Source organism: Diadema antillarum, unplaced genomic scaffold, assembly GCF_040938485.1.
Source record: "Diadema antillarum isolate AM-2024a unplaced genomic scaffold, OU_Dant_1.0 seq00003262_RagTag, whole genome shotgun sequence".
Classification (NCBI taxonomy): domain Eukaryota; kingdom Metazoa; phylum Echinodermata; class Echinoidea; order Diadematoida; family Diadematidae; genus Diadema; species Diadema antillarum.
In genome coordinates, this window is record NW_027273846.1 from 1 (window position 1) to 18,790 (window position 18,790).

Genomic DNA, 18,790 nt, shown 5'->3' on the forward strand with positions numbered 1-18,790 from the left:
CCTCACAGTTCCAAAGGGAATCACTGTTAGGTTGAACATGCATAAATATGTAAGTTTCATGATGATACCTTGAGTTACTTTTGAGATATGGAGGAAAAAGTGCAATTCAGCACTTTCACTTGACCTTTGACCTTTTGACCTTTGACCTTTTGGCAAGAAACTTCCCACAGAATATATATTGGGTAATACATGTATACATCAAGTAAAAAAAAAAAAAAAACCTTCAGGCATTGCATAAATATAAGGAAAGTAGTGATATTTTGAGGAGTTGACCTTGACCTTTGACCCCCTGACCTTTGAACCATGAACCCCAACTTCCCTAGATAATCACTGCCCATTGGAACAAGCATACAATTTGTATATACTAAGTTCCATGAAGATACCTTGAACCATTTGCGAGATATGGAGAAAAACATTAATTTTCAACCTTTTTTTCACAAAATAAGCTGTGACCTTTGACCTTTGACCCCGTGACCCTAAAATCCAAACAAAGTATTATCCCCCCAGGATATACCCTCATACCAAGTTTGATGTAAAACCACCACACGGTTCTTGAGATATCGACAAAACAAAACGGGACAGACGGACGGATGACCCGAAAACATAATGCCTCCGGCCACTTCATTGGCGGAGGCTTAAAAAAAACCAAAATGTAACACTGTATTGCAATATATGACAACATAAGCAAGATAATACAATAGTCTGCAAATTTGCACCAACATAATTTACTACAGAAGTATCATAGAATAATCACAGAAAAACACAATGATGTTCATAGGGAATCCTGTTATAACAAGGTTGAACTTAGCAAGAATCTGCTTCTAACAGGTATCGGGGGGGGGGGGGGGGGGGAGGCCATGCCTGTGTAAACCTAAGGCATTGTGTAAACTCTCTCATTACAAGTAATTCTGAGGACCATAACAAATACATTAAGAATTTGAATGTGAAGGTAAAAGAGCAAGTAACTAACTTGGAAAAGTGGGACCATGTTAGAGCCGGCTAAGGAGCAACAGATTTCTGACCTCTTAACCCATTGAGGACAGACCGATTTTGCTACAACACATTAATCAATAGTCTGATCTCATGAAATAAAGGTGCATGAAAGGTTTCCAGATTGCAATCTTTCTATTTTGTTCCTGCACAAATACAAGGATCTCCTTATGGTGAAAACAGTATGGCTGTCCAGACAACCTCATTATAACAAGATTCCCCACACATACAAAAGTGTTCCTAAACCTTGCTCAGAAGTCCACACGAGTTACAAGGTAATGGATGGTATCTTCTGAAAAGTTCCATACAAGTCTTGTTCAGAATTAAAAGCATGATATCTACAGAAACAAAACAAAAATGAAAGAGAGCAATCAACTTGGAGGGCAGAGCTTACATAAAATAAATGGTGTGTCTTACACCCTACTGTAACAGACAAGGTCTATTTCCCACACTAACCTTCTATACCAGGACAGAACCTACCTGCACATGGTTTATTTTTCTGTTTTTTGAAGGCATTCTATTCAAGGTACAAGGAATACATGTAGCCTTCCTTTCTTACAACATTTCTTGGCTAATCCTTGCCTCTGCTAAGAGCAAATTGCATATTTCTAAAGACTGCAGGAATGAGAATTCCACACTGCTGGTTCACCCTTGGTTGGTGCCAGCTCTTTTCTACACATTGCTGAATGTGACAGGAATAACATCGTTTGTGCAGCGCTTCCAAACATCATGAAGAAATAGCACATTCTTTGCAGCTATTACTGTTGAGGTTTGCACATAAGAGAAGAAATCCTCTCAAAGGTGCATGCTACAGACAAGGTGAATACAGAGCACTGGCCTATCATAGGGAGTGGGCAGTTGATGTCATTGCCAATGGATGATAACACACACAATCTGTAGAGACCCTGTGTCAGTCTAGGACTGCTTCTACATGTTGACAATCTGTAACAGCAAGGGAAACCAAGAGCAAGTAGAGTTAATAAAGTCATGTCTAGCAGTTGTCATGGCAACTACAACTCTAGGCTGCTCCTCCTAGAGATGGTGGCCCTTTCTCACAAACGATCGTGGAGCTCTTGAAAAACAACTAAAGTCAGTGTGTAAACTCAGTAACGTATCAAAATGTTCAATTTTGATATATGGACACATTCACCTGGTTATCTAGACCTTCTGAAGCAATGGCCATATGAGGCCTTAGGAATTCTGAGGGAAAAAAGATAATGCCTGAACTTTTTTGTTGTTTTTCATTTTTTTACTACCATAACACCCAGTGTACAATTGTACACAGAAAAGTTTTAGCTTCTGCAATTGTAATATCAGCTACCCTCATCAAACAAGTTCGAAGATTGTGATAGCAAGCTACCAAGACAAGTAGGCTACATTTCAAGATTGCCTAAATGGTACAGTATTCTGAGGTCAGCAATCGACTATCAGTAAGTTTCATCAGCAACAGACCAATGCCCACTTGATGACTATGTCAGCATCTGCCAATCATCAAATAACATCACTATAGCATCCTACATGCCCCTCTACATGCATACACATTATCATGCAACTGTGACCTTTAGAAACTCTTTTATATATTTGGTGATTGAAATTTCACCACCAGTGTATACTAGTTAATATGAATTCTCTTTGATGTTGCTCTACACACATCAGACATACTTCATTGTGCTGTACAGTCAGCTTCATGGAATAGCAAACATTAATGCACAGACAAACAGCCTTGTTCCATGCACCATTAACATTGTCTTGATGAGCAGCATTTCTCTATTTGCTTTTCATGTGCACAAGTGCAACAGCAGTGTCAGCTTAGAAGCACAAATGTTTAAAAATCAATATCATCATCATAGCATTGATGGTCTTCTACTCCTTAACTGATGACATGAATCATGACTAAATAACATGTAAAAAATGTTTTAACATAAAAAGTGCCATGACAAAATCAATTCAAAAGTGGCAAATGAATATGAAATCAATGTAATTACATAAAATAAAAGTCATGGAAACAAATAAATGTGAAGAAAGAAGAAAGGCAAATCATGCAGCTGTGCTGAAACACACACAAACAGACTTTGATGTGCCACAGGTATTTGTAATCAAGGGTATTTAACTACTCAGCTCCACATTTATTAATGCAACAAATGGATATTACTGAACCACATACAAAAGTCAAACCCAAATATGTGAAATTTTGATAAGTCAGGCTCTAGCTGACAATTTTAGATCAGAAATCTTCACGCTTTTTAGCATGTTGCCTCATTTCTGTTTTATAACCACATTTTGTTTTTTTAATATGGATGGTATATCTGAGTGGTAAATTCAGAATGAAGAATAATTGAGAATATTGTTGTCATGCAACCTTGTTTAGGATTTACAATGTTCCATCAAAAATTCTATTTGAAGGCACAGTCATTTAATGTGGTCAAGTGGAATTTGTAATTTCTCCAAAACAAATAACAATATTTTTTAAAGGGGGTGGGGAAGAGGAAGAGGGTGAAAGAGAAAGAATTTTCTCCAAATATTGACCCCTTAAAAAGAGCAGTGTGGTAATGGTATAACACCCTTGATTGCTACAAGACAGTAAGCACACAGTCTCCTCACAGAATACTTCAGGCTTGGGTGAGGTTATACATGCTGTACCGTTTCTGCCACACCACTTCCTCTCCACCGCCGTCTGCCAAAGCAACGCCGTTTTAGTGCTAATAACTGGAGAGAGATACGAGGGCATAAACATATAAAGCAATAGATCACTCATGCCACAAAATCCAAGCATCAGTTTTGTCTAAACTGGTGCTACTTGAAATTCCAACACAGCAGGTATGAACTCATATGTGACCATACAGGTACTATTAAACTACTTTCAATTGTAAGCTTCAATATTTTAATCAAATTTGTCTATTACATGTGGAGGAAGAAACAATAATTTTGACCTACAACAAAGCAATGGCCTAACAGTGAGATACACAAGCATATCGTGACTTTCCTCAAGTACCATTCAGATGTTTAGGGCACTTTCCAGGTATCACATTCAAAGACACTTTCTTTTTCTTTCTATTTAACTTACAAATTTTAAGCTAATTTTGAAGGGATAATGAGAGACATTCATCCAAAGAATCCGGGCTTTGGCTTGTCATCAAGTATTCATAACTCCATCAAAAAACAACATATGTGACCCTGCATCACAAAACCAACAAAAAATCATCGGACATGAATTTTCAGTTTAGGGCAGATTCTAATAAAGCATACTCTAAACTTTAGAATGATGTATAACTTAATTCAAATGGACTCTCCAAACCTATCTCAATATTGTAAAGAAAGCACACACTCTGGACAAGTGCACACTGAGAAAAGACTAAGAGGTTCTGAAGTATAGGGTCTATTCAGGCACTTAAGCTCTACCAAGCCCTGCTCTTGCCAAGGAATGAGACAAAAAAACAGGATGTAAAACCCCAAAGCAACAATGAAGTGATTACCAGATTAAGTTGAAATTGAGCATGCCCTATTAACACATTCTATACATGACTAACACCAACTTTCAAAGCAGTAGCATCATCCTTTCAAAAGAAATTAGAGTTGAAAGTCAAGAGTATGTAAAGGGTTTTTAAAATGGAAAGAGGCCCTTAAGACATACCTAATCACACTACTCTACAAAAAAGAAAGTGTGCTAGAAAAACTGCTAGAAACACAATTTCCCGGTCATTTATGATCCCAAACTTTAGAATAATGTACAAGCAGAAAGGCTCTTTCAGAAAATGTGGAAAACTTTGACTAGGTTGACCCATCTTGCCTATTCTGAGTCTTTATGTAAAATCAAGCCATGTGACTCTTTGTTGGTTTTGTGATGCACAATCACATTATTACCAACAACTTAAAGATGTAGCAAGACATGAGATGGACACCTTTCACTGTGATACATATGCAGTCAAAAGTTTGTCTCATTAAGTACTATTTTTTTTTTTTAATCATTTGATAAGTATTTAGTGCATATCTATGTTTATTTCTACATATAAAAAAGAGATAAAATGAGTAAATTCTTTCTGTGGTATCACTGACATGTATACTTACATGACTTGAACAGAAGGAGATGATGCTAAAAGTGATAAGAGCTCCTAACGACAGGTGGGTCCAGAATCTTAACCAGTCTCGATATCTCCTCCTGCAAGGATAGAAAGAGAGAGTCTTCTGTACATGTAAGCCTTCCAGCTTGCAATAATGTAAAGTCTCTTCACTCTCACGAGTGCCTCAAAACCTCCTTCATGATGACAATAAAACATGCTAACACTAAAACTATTTCCACGTAGCAGCTGGAATTTATTGATTGCATGTGAAAGACCAAAAATACATGTGTTTCAACATTTACTTTCTGTCAAGCAAAATAAGACAATTCACCATAGACCTACGTACCCTGTCTTCAAGAAAGAAGTCTGTCATCACTGTTTATACATGGTGAATGGTTTGTAATATCAGAAATGCATCCCTCTGCACTTAATGCTAGTCTATTAGAATAATGGCCTATGTATGTGTGATGAAGACAATTTTCTTTAGCATGCATTATTAGCATTATTATAAAAGATATGCCACAACCCTCAAGCAAGATTAAATCATCCCAAAATTGGTGACTAACAGAGGACTACAACCCATTTCACATAGCTTCTCAAAATTATTTTGCTTTAACTGCTTTTTCTCCTTATTTTTATTTTTTCCTTGGTTTTAAGGATGCATGAGCACATATTTGAGTGCATTAAGGAACTCATATATTGCCCCCCCCCCCCCATATCCCATCCCACAGTGGTTACTGCTCATCAGGAGTGAAAGGATACTGGGTTATCATTACATGAACAACCAAAAAGCAATTTCTATTTTACAAAGTACTTACCATTCTCGTAACTCATCAATATGAAGGAAGCGATTTCTGTACTCGCGTGGAAGCTCAAATTGAGACGGTATTGGGAAGAGAGATTCGTAGAAGTCTTGAAGTACTGCCTTGACCATGTAGGCATCTTTACTTGTGTGATCAATATTGTCATTCAAACAAACAAATTTCCTGCAAGAAAAGAAAGTTTAAAACAAAATAAGCATAAACAGTTTAGTCAAGATTTACTCTACTGAGTGCCGTCCTACATAGGGATCCAATTTTGTCAACATGTCTGTTTTTTTTTTTACATTTTCACTTCAAGAAACAACTCTTTGCTTGACAGACATCATTTCGATTCAGATTTCTTCCAAGGTAAATTGATTTATGAAAAGGTTTTTCATGATTGAGGTTCAATTTAATGATTAAATTTCAAAACTGCACATTCCAAATTGTGTTTTGTCCATTATCATTTCTGCTGTTAGAGTCATAAACTGTTTTCTACGAACACATATACAATCTGAATATACATGTACTTCTATTTCTTTCATGTAATGACAAAATGAATAGGTTTTGATCCTCAATTTAGATGCATGCTTTAATTTGAGATACTGTGATAATAATGTAAAGGCACAGTCTATCTGATCTGCTACAAATCTTTGAGATGTGGTCATAGTTATCAAGCTCTTGTATTTTGGTGGGTTTTTTTCTAGCATACTTTAAATGCACTACATACAGTAGTAGAACGTCATGGGAGGATACAGTCATCACACTAACTTCTCCCCCATTTATTATCAACCCCTCCCAGTGCATCTAAGTCACGGCTATACAATCTTTATAACTCTTGCTCACTTGGTATGATCAATATGAACTAAGTGTAAGGAAGTCAACAGGCAAGTAGAAAATGTGGATAATTCTATCAACAATTGACAACAACAATGATCCCCAAATCAATACTCAAAGGATTTCATTTAGCCATCAACAGAATTGACAAACATGATGACATTTCTTTTTCCATGAACACTTTTTCTGAGAACAGCAATAAAGGTTTCCCTGAAATTTCCAGTTTCCATGTCAAAACAATCAATAACACTGTCATTGTGTGTCCAGGATTTGTCAGTATGTCCAACATTGTAGCAACAGGTGAGGCTTGGTAATGTGGGAACCTATCGGCATTTGACACTTTGGTTTTGCTGTGTTTTCTAGCATATCATAATGAGTAGACTTTCCACAGTCAAAGACTCAAAATATATGATTTAAAGACACTATAATCTAACACTTGCAGATGCCGTATCCATAAAGCATTCCAAAACATACTGTCAAATGTTGAATGGCAAATATGTAACTATGAGCTGACTTACTTTGGATGTTTGCGTATGTCGTCCAGTTGACCTATGACCTTGGAAACATTGGTCTGAATCATCTTGAAGGCGATTTCATCCTCGCCCATTAACTCATATCTGAATGGAGGCAAAGCAAGATTATAACAGAGAAGTGCTTGAAAGAAACAGATGCAATGCACAGATTTATCGCTGCTTTAAATAGTGAGACAGGATAAAAGGAGTTTATACGACGGTAAATCTGAACGAGGCAGTTACAGCACAACTTATTTCAAAAACACTTTAATGTCATTTTCATGCCATTCTGCACTTATAAGATCAAACAGATATGAAACTTTTTAATTAATTTTTCTTGGTACTTCGTTACACAGCACTTTGAGTGCAAACAGATATATATGACATGACCTTTGACACTTACTTGTACATGGTTTGACCCTTGACACTTCCCTGCATCTTGTCAATCAGTGGTGGGCAATGCATCAGGAGATCCTTGGTGACTTGAGGCTGAGCATAAAACATATATTGTCATTCAGTCCATTTCAAGTCCTTTGATTACCCTATGTCTAGATGCAGCACTTCATTGCATAAAGCAGCATCATATGAATAGATGGACAATGTGGCTTACTGTAAGAGTGGAAATTTTTGCAGTGTTGAAATTTTCGCGCATTTTGCGCAATCAGAAGATGGCGCAAAAATAAAAACAGGCAAATATTTTTGCTTGCTAGATGTTCCAGTAGTTGATGTCTTGATTCCGCGGAATTGAAAACACACAAAACTCTTAACTGGCCAAGCACGAAAAATTAGTCAAGCGAAAATATCCACTCTTACAGTAAATCATATCACATACCAGAGGACCACATAAACTCAAAATGCAAAGTTGATGTTTTTTAGTGAGTGGAGTGCCAGGTAGTTTCAAGGTCCATATGGTGCAGGAAGTCTAATACTACAGCTCAACTCTTTGAGGTCACGATGACTGTTTGCTTTATCAAAGATGTAGTTTTCTCATCAGTTGGTTCATCTCTTGACATACTCAGCACACATGTTATAACTCATTCTGACACTGAAATACAGTACACTGTACCTCTTGTTGTGTTTTCTTGTACAAAATCTTGCAAAAGGTTAATATGCCATGGCTCTTTTTTTTTCCATGGGTTTGTGTAATACAGGAGCCTTGCTCAGAAAAACAATGGATGAAATTTATGAGATATGGAGGAAGGCCTATTGATGTAACAATGACTGCCAAGGGATAGAGTCACCTGAAGTCAAATGGGGTTCTAAGAATGTACAGCAGTTTGATGAACAAAGGAAAAAGGTGAAGAGCACAGGCCTTGGCTAGTAATATTGATTAAAGTTAGCCTGAGACAGTCAAAGAGGTAGGAGAGGTATTAAGGGGGAAAGACTCAGCATTACATGAAAACAATAATCTTATCACTACATGGCTCTATATTAGAGAAGCAACTGTGCTTCCTCATTGGAACAATTTGCATGATAGTTCACAGTCTTGGGGCAAATTGTTTGTTGTATAGGGCCCCATTTTTTTCTCTCCCTTCTTTCTTTAAAACACAACAACAACAGTGTTGCTAATGGTTAAAGCTCAGTTATACTGTTTACAAATACTTTCTTGTGCAAGTCCAAAGAAATTCACTACATTTCTGGTGCATTTAGCATGCCACTGCGTCAAGTTTTGTGCCCAATGTATCTAGAAGTGTAACTCACCATTTTTTCCTCATAATACTTCTCAATTGCACTGTCCGCTGGTTGTGTCAGTTTCTCAGTGATGTTCTCTGCACAGGTAATGATTAACTTCTCCAGTGAGGTCAGGGTCTTGAGGTCAAGGGGCAGATCATAGAGCCTTGTCGCCAATGTACGGATCTCCCGATCAGACAGGACTCTGAATGTTGTATTGATGTAATGTGAATACAACTGAGAAAAACATCCTAGCCATCAAGGCAATGCAGTTGAAACAATTTGAGCACTAAAGATGAAATACACATTGAATGTTGCACTGACATGAAATCATCCAAGATATATATGGAGTAACAGATAGGACATGCAATTCTACTTTAATCTATCAACAATAGAAAAAGAAAAAATAACACATAAAACTAGAAATGTCGCTACAGCGACTGGTTATACATGAAATGCCAAACAACATTTCATAAGCTTTGGTCAAAACAACATTTCATAAGCTTTGGTCAAAAAACTGAGGAAGCAGTTAAATCCGCAAGATCTTTCCTTGATCTTCTGCCATTAATATGCCGTTACCATGGCAACATACTTTTGGGTACTGTCGAAAAATGCGTCTTGCACATCTACAACCAAAGGCACACATTTGTACTAAGTTTCATGGAAATTGGGCAAAAACTGAGGAAGTAGTTTGCAACACAAAATTTTCCATCATTTTGGCTCATAATATGTGAGCTGTTACCATGGCAACATACTTTTTGTCACAGTCAAGAAATGTGTCATGCTGACCTATATCCTAAGACAAACATTCAATATGAATTCCATGAGAATTGGAAGAACACTGATGAAGCAGTTTTGCCATGAAGCATTTTGCCCTATATTTTACCAATAACATGCCGTTACCATGGCAACGCACTTTTTGCCACTGCGGAAATATGTGTCTTGCACATTAACATATTCAGATGAACATCTGTACCTAATTTCATAAAAATTGATCAAAAACTGTGGGAGGAGTTCGCGACGCAAGATTTGTACCCATTTTCGCCCATAATATGCCGTTACCATGGCAACGTACTTTTGGGTACTGTCAAAAAATACGTCTTGCACATCTACAACCCAAGGCACACATCTGTGCCAAGTTTTATGGGAATCGGTTGAAAACTGAGGAAGTAGTTCGCGACGCAAGATTTGCAACGGACCGACCGCCCGACCGCCCGACCGCCCGACCGCCCGCTGATTCCTATATACCCCCTTCAAACTTCGTTTGGCGGGGGTATAATAATCAGTATAACATGTTATCCACACAAATTGCTATGTAAAAACAACTAAGCATTGCTTGAAGCAAGAATTCTGTAAAACACGATATATTCGCGGCATGAAAATTTCACGAATTGGAGCCGACGGTCTTTCTCGCAGCATGAAATTTTGGCAACTTGCCACTGGCATCCAATGCATATTGTGTAGGCAAGAATTTTTGCGTGCATTTTAATTTCACGTATGTAGCCGCTCGCGAAATTCGCGAAATTAAAATGCACACGAACATTCCTCGTTTTACGGTAGATGAAAGCATACCCTGAGTCATCCGTATCAAACTCATCAAAGACCTCAGTGACATTAACAATCTTGGGAGTGCCCATGAGGTAGTAGAAGTAGGAGAAGGCGTGTTGCATGTCACGTGGATGTCGCAACCGATGAGAGGAAGTGATGTCATACTCCTCTGTGAATCTATGAGGAAAATTAATACAAAGAGCAGGTGGAAACCAATGAGTTTACATCATGTTCTATTCACACTTGTAACAGATACATGTTATGTTTCTATTAAAATGACCTGCTCAGCTTGTTAACCTAATTACTGACTGGCTAGCTTTTGCATTCTGTCAAATTCCTGAAGCAAACCAATGATTTCAGCCACCAGCTGGATGTTGGTTAGAGATCAATGAGTTTTATCAATGGGAGGGGCAGACAGGTGAGAATATGAACATTGCAGTCTTATTCACTTGGGATTAGTCTTCATAAACAACATTGCTTCTTTCAGCTAACTCGGTCAAAATAAGTTGAGAAGTCAATTATTTGTGCATCAACCCATCAAATGTTGTGAACTGTGCTAACACACTCACCACCTACTGAATGACTGCAATTATCAAATCTGGAGGTCCTCTGTATTCTTTTTTTCATTTATCTTTCTTCAATATTCCTGGTTCTCATACAAATGTGCATGACATTTCCCACCAAGATATCCTGTCTCTTCTGCTTGTACTCTCTCCTTTCTCTGACTACATGTAGATCTCTTGGTCACTGTATTAACTAGAAATGTCGCTATGGCGACTGGTATGCCTCCACCATAATGCATGATTCTCCTAATAGGTCTAGATAGTACATGTGGACAATGTGTGATAACATTTTCAAAAAATTGGCAAAATATTACAATGACAAGTTTGTCACAAATGTGTTGAATGTTCACCTTGACATAGGTTTAATTGGATGAATAGGAGAGCATGTATTTGGGGATTTCAGGACTTTAACTTGACTCTGACCCATTGAGTAATTGTCAAGGTTGGAGAAAAAGTGCAATTTCTGTATTGAGTAGTAAATTGTTACCATTTTTATCTGGGCTTTAACCCTAAAATTCATAAGATAATCACTGTCAGGCAGAGCATGCATAAATATGTAGCAAGTTTCAAGATAACTTGAGCCACTACCGAGATATGGAGGAAAAAGTTAGTTCAGCACTTTCACTTGATCTTTGACCTTTTGACCTTTGAGGCAAAAAAAAAAAAAAGGAAAACAAAATTTTCCAGAGAATCTATATTAGGTTATACATGCATACACCAAGTGTAAAAAAAATAATCCTGCTGGCATTGCATAAACATGAGGGAAATAGTAAAATTTTGAAGTGTTGCCCTTGACCTTTGACCCTGACCTTTGACCCCATGAACCCTAACTGCTTTAGATAATCACTGCCAGTCAGTACATGTATGTTCCATGAAGATACCTTGAACAATTTCCAAGTTACGGAGAAAAAAGTGAAGTTTTAATATTTTTACTTGACCTTTTAACCTTGGACCTCATGACCCCAAACTTTCACCAGAGAAACTTAATTGGGTAATACATGTATAAAGTAAGTTTCAAGGAAATATCTTTAGGCATTGCATAGATATGGTGGAAATAGTGAAATTTTATGTATTTGACCTTGACCTTTTGACCTTTGACCTCGAGCATGTGCACCCAAAAGTTGATAGGCACAACTTCACCCCCTAATACACATACATGCCAAGTTTCATCAGGATACCTCAAAAGGTTTTTTAGTTATGCTGTCCACAAAATTCATTACGGACGGAAGGACGGACGGAAGGACGGACGGACAGACGGACGGACGGACGGACGGACGGACGGACGGACGGACAACCCGAAAACATAATGCCTCCGGCACCACTTCGTGGCGGAGGCATAAAAATTCCTCTGGAGTGTCTCATGTACATGGGTTTTAGAATGCAACATCAGAGGCACAGTTTATGTGAGATACCATCTAAGTACCCTCTGACTAAGTACCTATTTTTTGTACACTTTATAGCATATGGCTATTATTTGCCCTTTGTTATACCGTACCCATTTAGGGTACCCACATTCTGATAGCAGTATTCAGCTTTCATACAAGCCATGGGGGTCCAGAAAGTTCAATGACCTCTCTGTTTCTCCTCAAGATGTGACTTTGATGCATTGATCAATTCAACTGATGTGGTCTGTTGAGGTGTCTATGCATCAGGTATGCCCCTCTACCCACATCTCTGGACAGTAGAATTCTTTGGATGAAGGGATGCTTTTCATATACCTCCTTCCCCTTCATCATGATGTTCAAAATGTTTTACAACATATCATTAGCCTAATCACAGGAATTGAACCCAAACCTACAATGCACTCACTCCACTCTGTTGGAGGGCATTCCAGTCAGGCTACAACTCTATGGCACACCCACACTATATATAACCTAAATCACATCACAAGCATTCAGATCCCTACGGAGTATCCATTACTCCACATGGGAGGAGAGTAGTGTGGTGGATAAAGTGTCCTATGTAATGACTCAAATTAGAACAACAAAACTCTATGGACATGTTTTCCAAATTAAAGATGTTTTCTGCATCACAAGTAAAGATTGCTTCAAATACGAGAAAATGGCTCAATTCTCAGAAGTACGTTTTTAGGTGAACAGACGTTAGTTTATCAAGGTGTATACCGACTCAGTCATTTCAAAGACTATAGTATATACATGAATACATACATACAACACCTTATGTGAAGTGAATTATTTCAGCCCTCTCTGCTACAAAACAAACAAATAATCAAAAACCACTTTAAGTAGAAAACTACACAATAAACATTATCAGTCATACATCATCACAATTAAAGTAAAAAACAGCAAATGAACATTGAATCCATATCAAGCTGCAAGCCAATATGACAAGAGAGCTGATACCCTAATGCATCCATACAGAAGATTATTAAATGATCATCATCAACCAGTGTACACTGTATGTGCTTGTGAAACTGATATTAGAGGAAAGGCAAGCAGTCTGGAAACAAGGCTAAGCAGATGACACTCACTCTGCCTGGAGATCACTCATAATGCCAACATCAATCATGTGGGGCATGTGGGCGGGAACCTTGCGTGCCTGGTAACCAAATTTCTTGTTGAAAAGCTTGTTGACATGGCGTAGGGAGTCACCAAAGGTGTCAAGGAGATGGCGTTGGGGACCACTCTGCACTGAAAACTGCTGCATGACATCCTGGTGCTCAAGTATCTATGATACCAAAACAGATATGATGACTGTGTACTTGAGAGGTCTAAGGTATGCAGTGTAAAATGTCAAACAGCACATCCTTTCTTTTTTTTTAATGCAGTGGCCTTGACTTGATAGAGGTGAAATTAATAATGAACATCCTTTCTTCATAACCAGTAGACTACTATGTGGGACCAGCATTAAGCCACACAGATCAAGTCATTATTTCAAGGCATTACACAAACCATAGCCAGGTCTTTTGGCCATTACCAATTACAACACAACACAAAGAGTCATCACATAAACTAATATCCGTTTTCTGTACAAAATTGTAGGTGGTTTTCATATGTAGCACTATTTTAACAATGTGCTAGAAGACATGAAAATTTTGAAGGTTCATGCTGACAAATTGTTTCATGCCTACGATACTGGAAATTATATTAAAGAAAAGGGGGAACACACCAACAAAGAAGCAGTGGCAAGTTTGCTTTTGGTCATTTTTTTTTTTCACGGCTTCTGAGGTAATTCTTTTTCCAATTTCAAGGACTACATATTTTGATATTCACAGAAGATAGTGGGTGGACTATAGAAAACATGTTACAAAATTAGGAGGTTGGAAATTTTATGTAGTGCAAACATCATTCATACACAGGACAAAGTATAACTGCAAATGCTATGATGATAAGAGGACAGTTTGAAATGCAAAGATGCAGGGATTTTGATTATAGTGTGACAATGAGCAAATATATATCTTTAATGCAGGGCATAACAAAATAAAGGCACCCTTTTTGGCAAATCACTTTGGAGGATTGAGGGAGAAGTTTTGATATCTTCCTGTATACTTTAATATCTTACACCACAGCATTAATTCATGTCAATGATTACAATACTTTCATTTATTTAGCATAAGGTGACTATAAATGACACCATAGAAATTCATGGAAAAAAAGGGAGAATCTAAAAACTTGGGTATTATCTTCAAGTCTATTCTGACGCCAATGTCATAATCAAATATAATTTGATAGTGTTTGCAAGCTTGCAGGAAAAGGAGAGGGAAGAGGGGAATTGCTGAATGTGAATTGATAAGTAGTGTCTGTACCTGTGTGAGGTTTTTGAAGCTGTCTGAGCGCTCCCAGGGAAGGAAGCTGCTCTTCCGATCCTCTTCATCTTTACTTTGCTGAGCTTCAGTCTCATCCACAGGCTGTGCAGTGATGTTAGAGGAGAGCTTCCCTGTAGATTTACTCCATTTTTTCTTTTCATGCTTTACAGATCCAAAGTTGTCTGAGTGAGATATTGTCTCAGTCAGCTTCTTTTGCAACTCATGCGCCAGATACCCTGGAGATATCCTCATGCCAATTTGCTTTGGCCATTCACTCTGGAATGCAGGGTCCCTAAAGATACTCTTGGCATCATTTAATAACTGTGCTATATATTGTTTTCCTTGACTCTTCTCAGTATCAATTGTAACTTTAGCTGCTTCTTTCGTCATCTTGTTAACAGATAAAAGCTTTCTAAACCCTTGATCACCCTGCTTCAGCTTTTCTTGGTCGTTTCCTCCCTGGAGTCCACGTTCACCCTCATTTGCATCCTCAAAGTCAACTTCTGCGGCATCCGGTAGCTGGAATGGAAGGTTATTCTGCTCTTTCAAAAGATTCCCAATGTTATTCTCATCGATGTCATTTCCATTACCTCCTCCAGGCTGATCCTCAAAGCCATTATTGACTTGCACGACGGGTTGGTCAACTTGATCATTTCTCACTGGTTGGTTTACATCTAAACCAGCTTGAATTGGCTTACTGAGTTCTTCCCGAGTTTTAATAGGTTTATTCTGGGCGTCTACTTGTTGAAGATTTTGACCAATACCTGCCAAAGGTACAGCATCCTGTACTGGTTGTTGGTTCACTTTCCCAATTCTATTCTCTTCACCAAGTGGCTGATCAAATGTATCTTGGTTGTCATGGCGTTGCCTGGCAACCAAGTCATCTTCACCTGCTCCTCCATCATTATATTTTTTCTCCTTTTTTGTGAGTAAATATTCCCTGTGATTTTCAAACTTGTCTGACAAATTCTTGTATTTTTCTTTGGTGTCCCTAACCTTTTGATTATTAACTGCAAACTGATCCATTCCTTTACCTTGATTTTGATTAGATTTGAATTGATTCTGAAGGATTGGAGCTTCACCTGGATGTCCTCCTTCCTTGGGTTGTTGCATATTTTCAGCAATTTTTTGCTGAAAATCCTCCATTGGTTCTATTTGTACAGGAGCAGCCAAGTTCTGCTGTTGACCTGCTTGATTCTTGTCTGGTCCTAATCCTGCATTGAATGTCTCATCATCAGCTGGTCTAGGACCTGTCTTCACCTCAGCCATTCCTTGAGGCTGTAAATAAGGAGCATCCCTCTGGCCTTGGCCAGCTGGTGGAACATTAATTCCAAACATTAGGTCATCGAAAACATCTGCCTCATGCTTAAAACCATTGGCTGCTACATTTGTCTGTTCACCATTCAGCCTCCCAGGCTGAGGAGGATTAAGGCCAACATTCACACCATTCTGTCCTGCAATGTTAACCTGAGGCAGTTTTTCTACTTGCTCAAATTCTTGTCTAGGTTGGAACTGCTGTTGCCCCATGCCAACATCTTGCCTCCCCATTAATCCACCTTGCACTTGTTCTACTGGCAAATTTTTAGCTGGCACTTGTCCAAATTGTTCCTGAATTTGTGGGACCTGGTCAGCTTGTCCTGGAGGAACCTGCTTCAATTGCTGTCCACCTTCAAGTGGCATACCAACATCTCCATGCACCTGTCCCACTGGCTGTTGTCCAGGCTGTTGGCCAGGCTGTTGGCCAGGCTGTTGTCTAGGCTGTTGTCCAAAGTTAGGTTGTTGATTGACCTGGTAAGGTCCTAACTGCTGTTGTGGCTCTTGTCCAGGCAAATTGTTCCTTCCCAACTGACCTGGTTGATAAACAACTTGTCCTTGTCCCTGATTGCCAAGCATAAATCCTTGGTTCTGCCCTTGTCCCATGAAATTACCACCTTGTCCTAGCCCTTGACCATTAATTTGTCCTTGTCCTTGATATCCTTGAACATTTGGCCACATCTTCTGCTGTTGTAGTTGGTTGTCAACTACGACTTGTGGCTGACGAAATTGCTCTTGTCCCTGGCCGGGTAACCCTCCTGCTGGCATCTGCCCTTCAAAGTCAGTCTCCTTAAATTGCTGCTTTGCATTTTGCAGGGGTTGCTGGTCCCCTCTGGCATGAAGACCAAGAGCTACCTCACGGCGTCGCTTGGTGTATTCTGGGGACAGCATGTAGTGGGCTAAGATCTGGGATCGTAGCCGGTCATGACCTTTCTGGGTTAGGTCACCTGGATATCAAAATATCAAAAAAGCAACAGTAATAAAAGCTTTATGGGTATAGCTCATTCATGATACAATATGCATGCAGAATAAATCATTCAAAAAAGGATGTGGCATATTAAAAAGAAGTGACACAGCACTTACAAATTTTACTTACATACTTTCACAATTCAGAGAATTGATTGATCTGATGTCAACAATGCACATTTTTCCTTCAAAATATGACTCACATCCTTGGGTGGCAAATAAATACACCTCATTCACTGAAGTCACTTGTCAAAAGTCTCAATCAAAACACTTCATGGACCCACTGTCCAACTGAGGCCGCTTTAATAACCACAGTCATGTTTAATGATACCTGTGTTTTTTATTTGATTTTGTTTTGTTTTGCGGATGAATATGACAAGTGGGGATTTGTGCATTCAATAATTATATCATTACATTTTTCCTTGCAAAACTGAACTGTGGCATAACTGCTGGGACTAGTTGGACATGGATTGTATGAAAAAAATCTTGCAATGCCCCACCAAGATAATGAGATCAATTACATTCACCGAGTACAGCTATGATGCTCCCATACCAACCAGTACTCCACTATAAAGCCATACCATCTTCCAGCTGTTGTTTAAGTTCTTCTAGCTGCTTAGCAACCTCCTCTGTGAGCTCCTCCTCTTTTGGTTCATAGGACACACCCACCTCCTTGTCTCGCACTCGGGAAACTCTGGGGGCTCTGTCAATTAATCAATCATGTGACATTAGCTGATATGTGATACATCTATCATTGAGATTATGGCTGATGCTTTGACCTACAGGTACATGTATATAAGCAGCAAAATGTTCATCCTTTGCTAATTAGCCAACAGTGTCTATTTCAGTTGAAGATGTGACAAAGACTTCTCTTTGCTTGTTTTGGAATACTAATAAAGTGGGGTTTTTTTTCCTAACTACTTATTGATTTGATTCATATTAAAAAAAAGAATCATCAAAAGGAGAAACTATCCCAGGATCAAACTTACTATACAAGGAATAAAACTGAATAAAACAGAAAGGTACTGCAGTAGATGAAAATGTGATTAAAATAGAACACACATAACCTTCAGATTTTACAATGGCACCTGTACATAAAATGAAGCATTTGTACTTACTGTCTTTCTTCTGAAATGTCATCAAAGTTGAAAGGAAATTCAGAATCCTCTTCTTTCACCTCTGTTTCCTTCTCACTTGTTTCATTGCCCAAGTTTAACAGTTTGAGGTCCAAGCCTTTGTTCTCCCTTGTGTCCACTGTGACATTAAATGTGACCTGAGACAGGACCAACATGACAGAACAGCTTTGCAGATTATACAAATTCTACAAGATTAGTATTCACAAATCTCAATTCATGTCTTTATTAAGAATAGCTACAAACTACTTTATGCATTAATTTTCAAAGCACTTTACCACTCACATAATGAAGAATCTATAGTTAATCACGGAGTATGACTTAATGCTGTACTAGGTAATGTGAAACCAGCAATATCTATTGTCTAAAAATGCAGGCCGTGTTCCTCGCTGGGAAGAAATATGCTCAATAACCTTCACAAAAAAAGTCAATACCATAACACTGTCAAAAGCTTTTATTTCTCACCAGGATAAGAGAGGGCATTTTAAGTCCATAGTTCACATGACCAGCTCTTAATAATCATGGCCACTACAACATTTGTGATTGCTTACATTGAGGAGCGTATCGTTGGGGCCTTTTCCCAGGACGTGGAATGTCAATGTGGACTCTGACATATTCTTGTAGAGCAGAAG

General features: G+C 38.4%; 1 protein-coding gene across 1 annotated transcript; it reads right to left on the reverse strand.

Moving 5' to 3' along the window:
• Nucleotides 1-887: 887 nt before the first annotated feature.
• LOC139715312 (uncharacterized) lies at nt 888-18,787 on the reverse strand (the record flags this gene model as incomplete). The annotated part of the gene is made up of 13 exons (XM_071626888.1): nt 888-1,932; nt 3,592-3,696; nt 5,056-5,146; nt 5,867-6,034; nt 7,204-7,302; nt 7,601-7,686; nt 8,899-9,073; nt 10,441-10,593; nt 13,471-13,667; nt 14,746-17,006; nt 17,607-17,728; nt 18,144-18,298; nt 18,710-18,787. Coding segments are annotated over 12 exons (3,666 nt in total), but the record flags the coding sequence as incomplete, so codon positions are not given.
• Nucleotides 18,788-18,790: the final 3 nt, after the last annotated feature.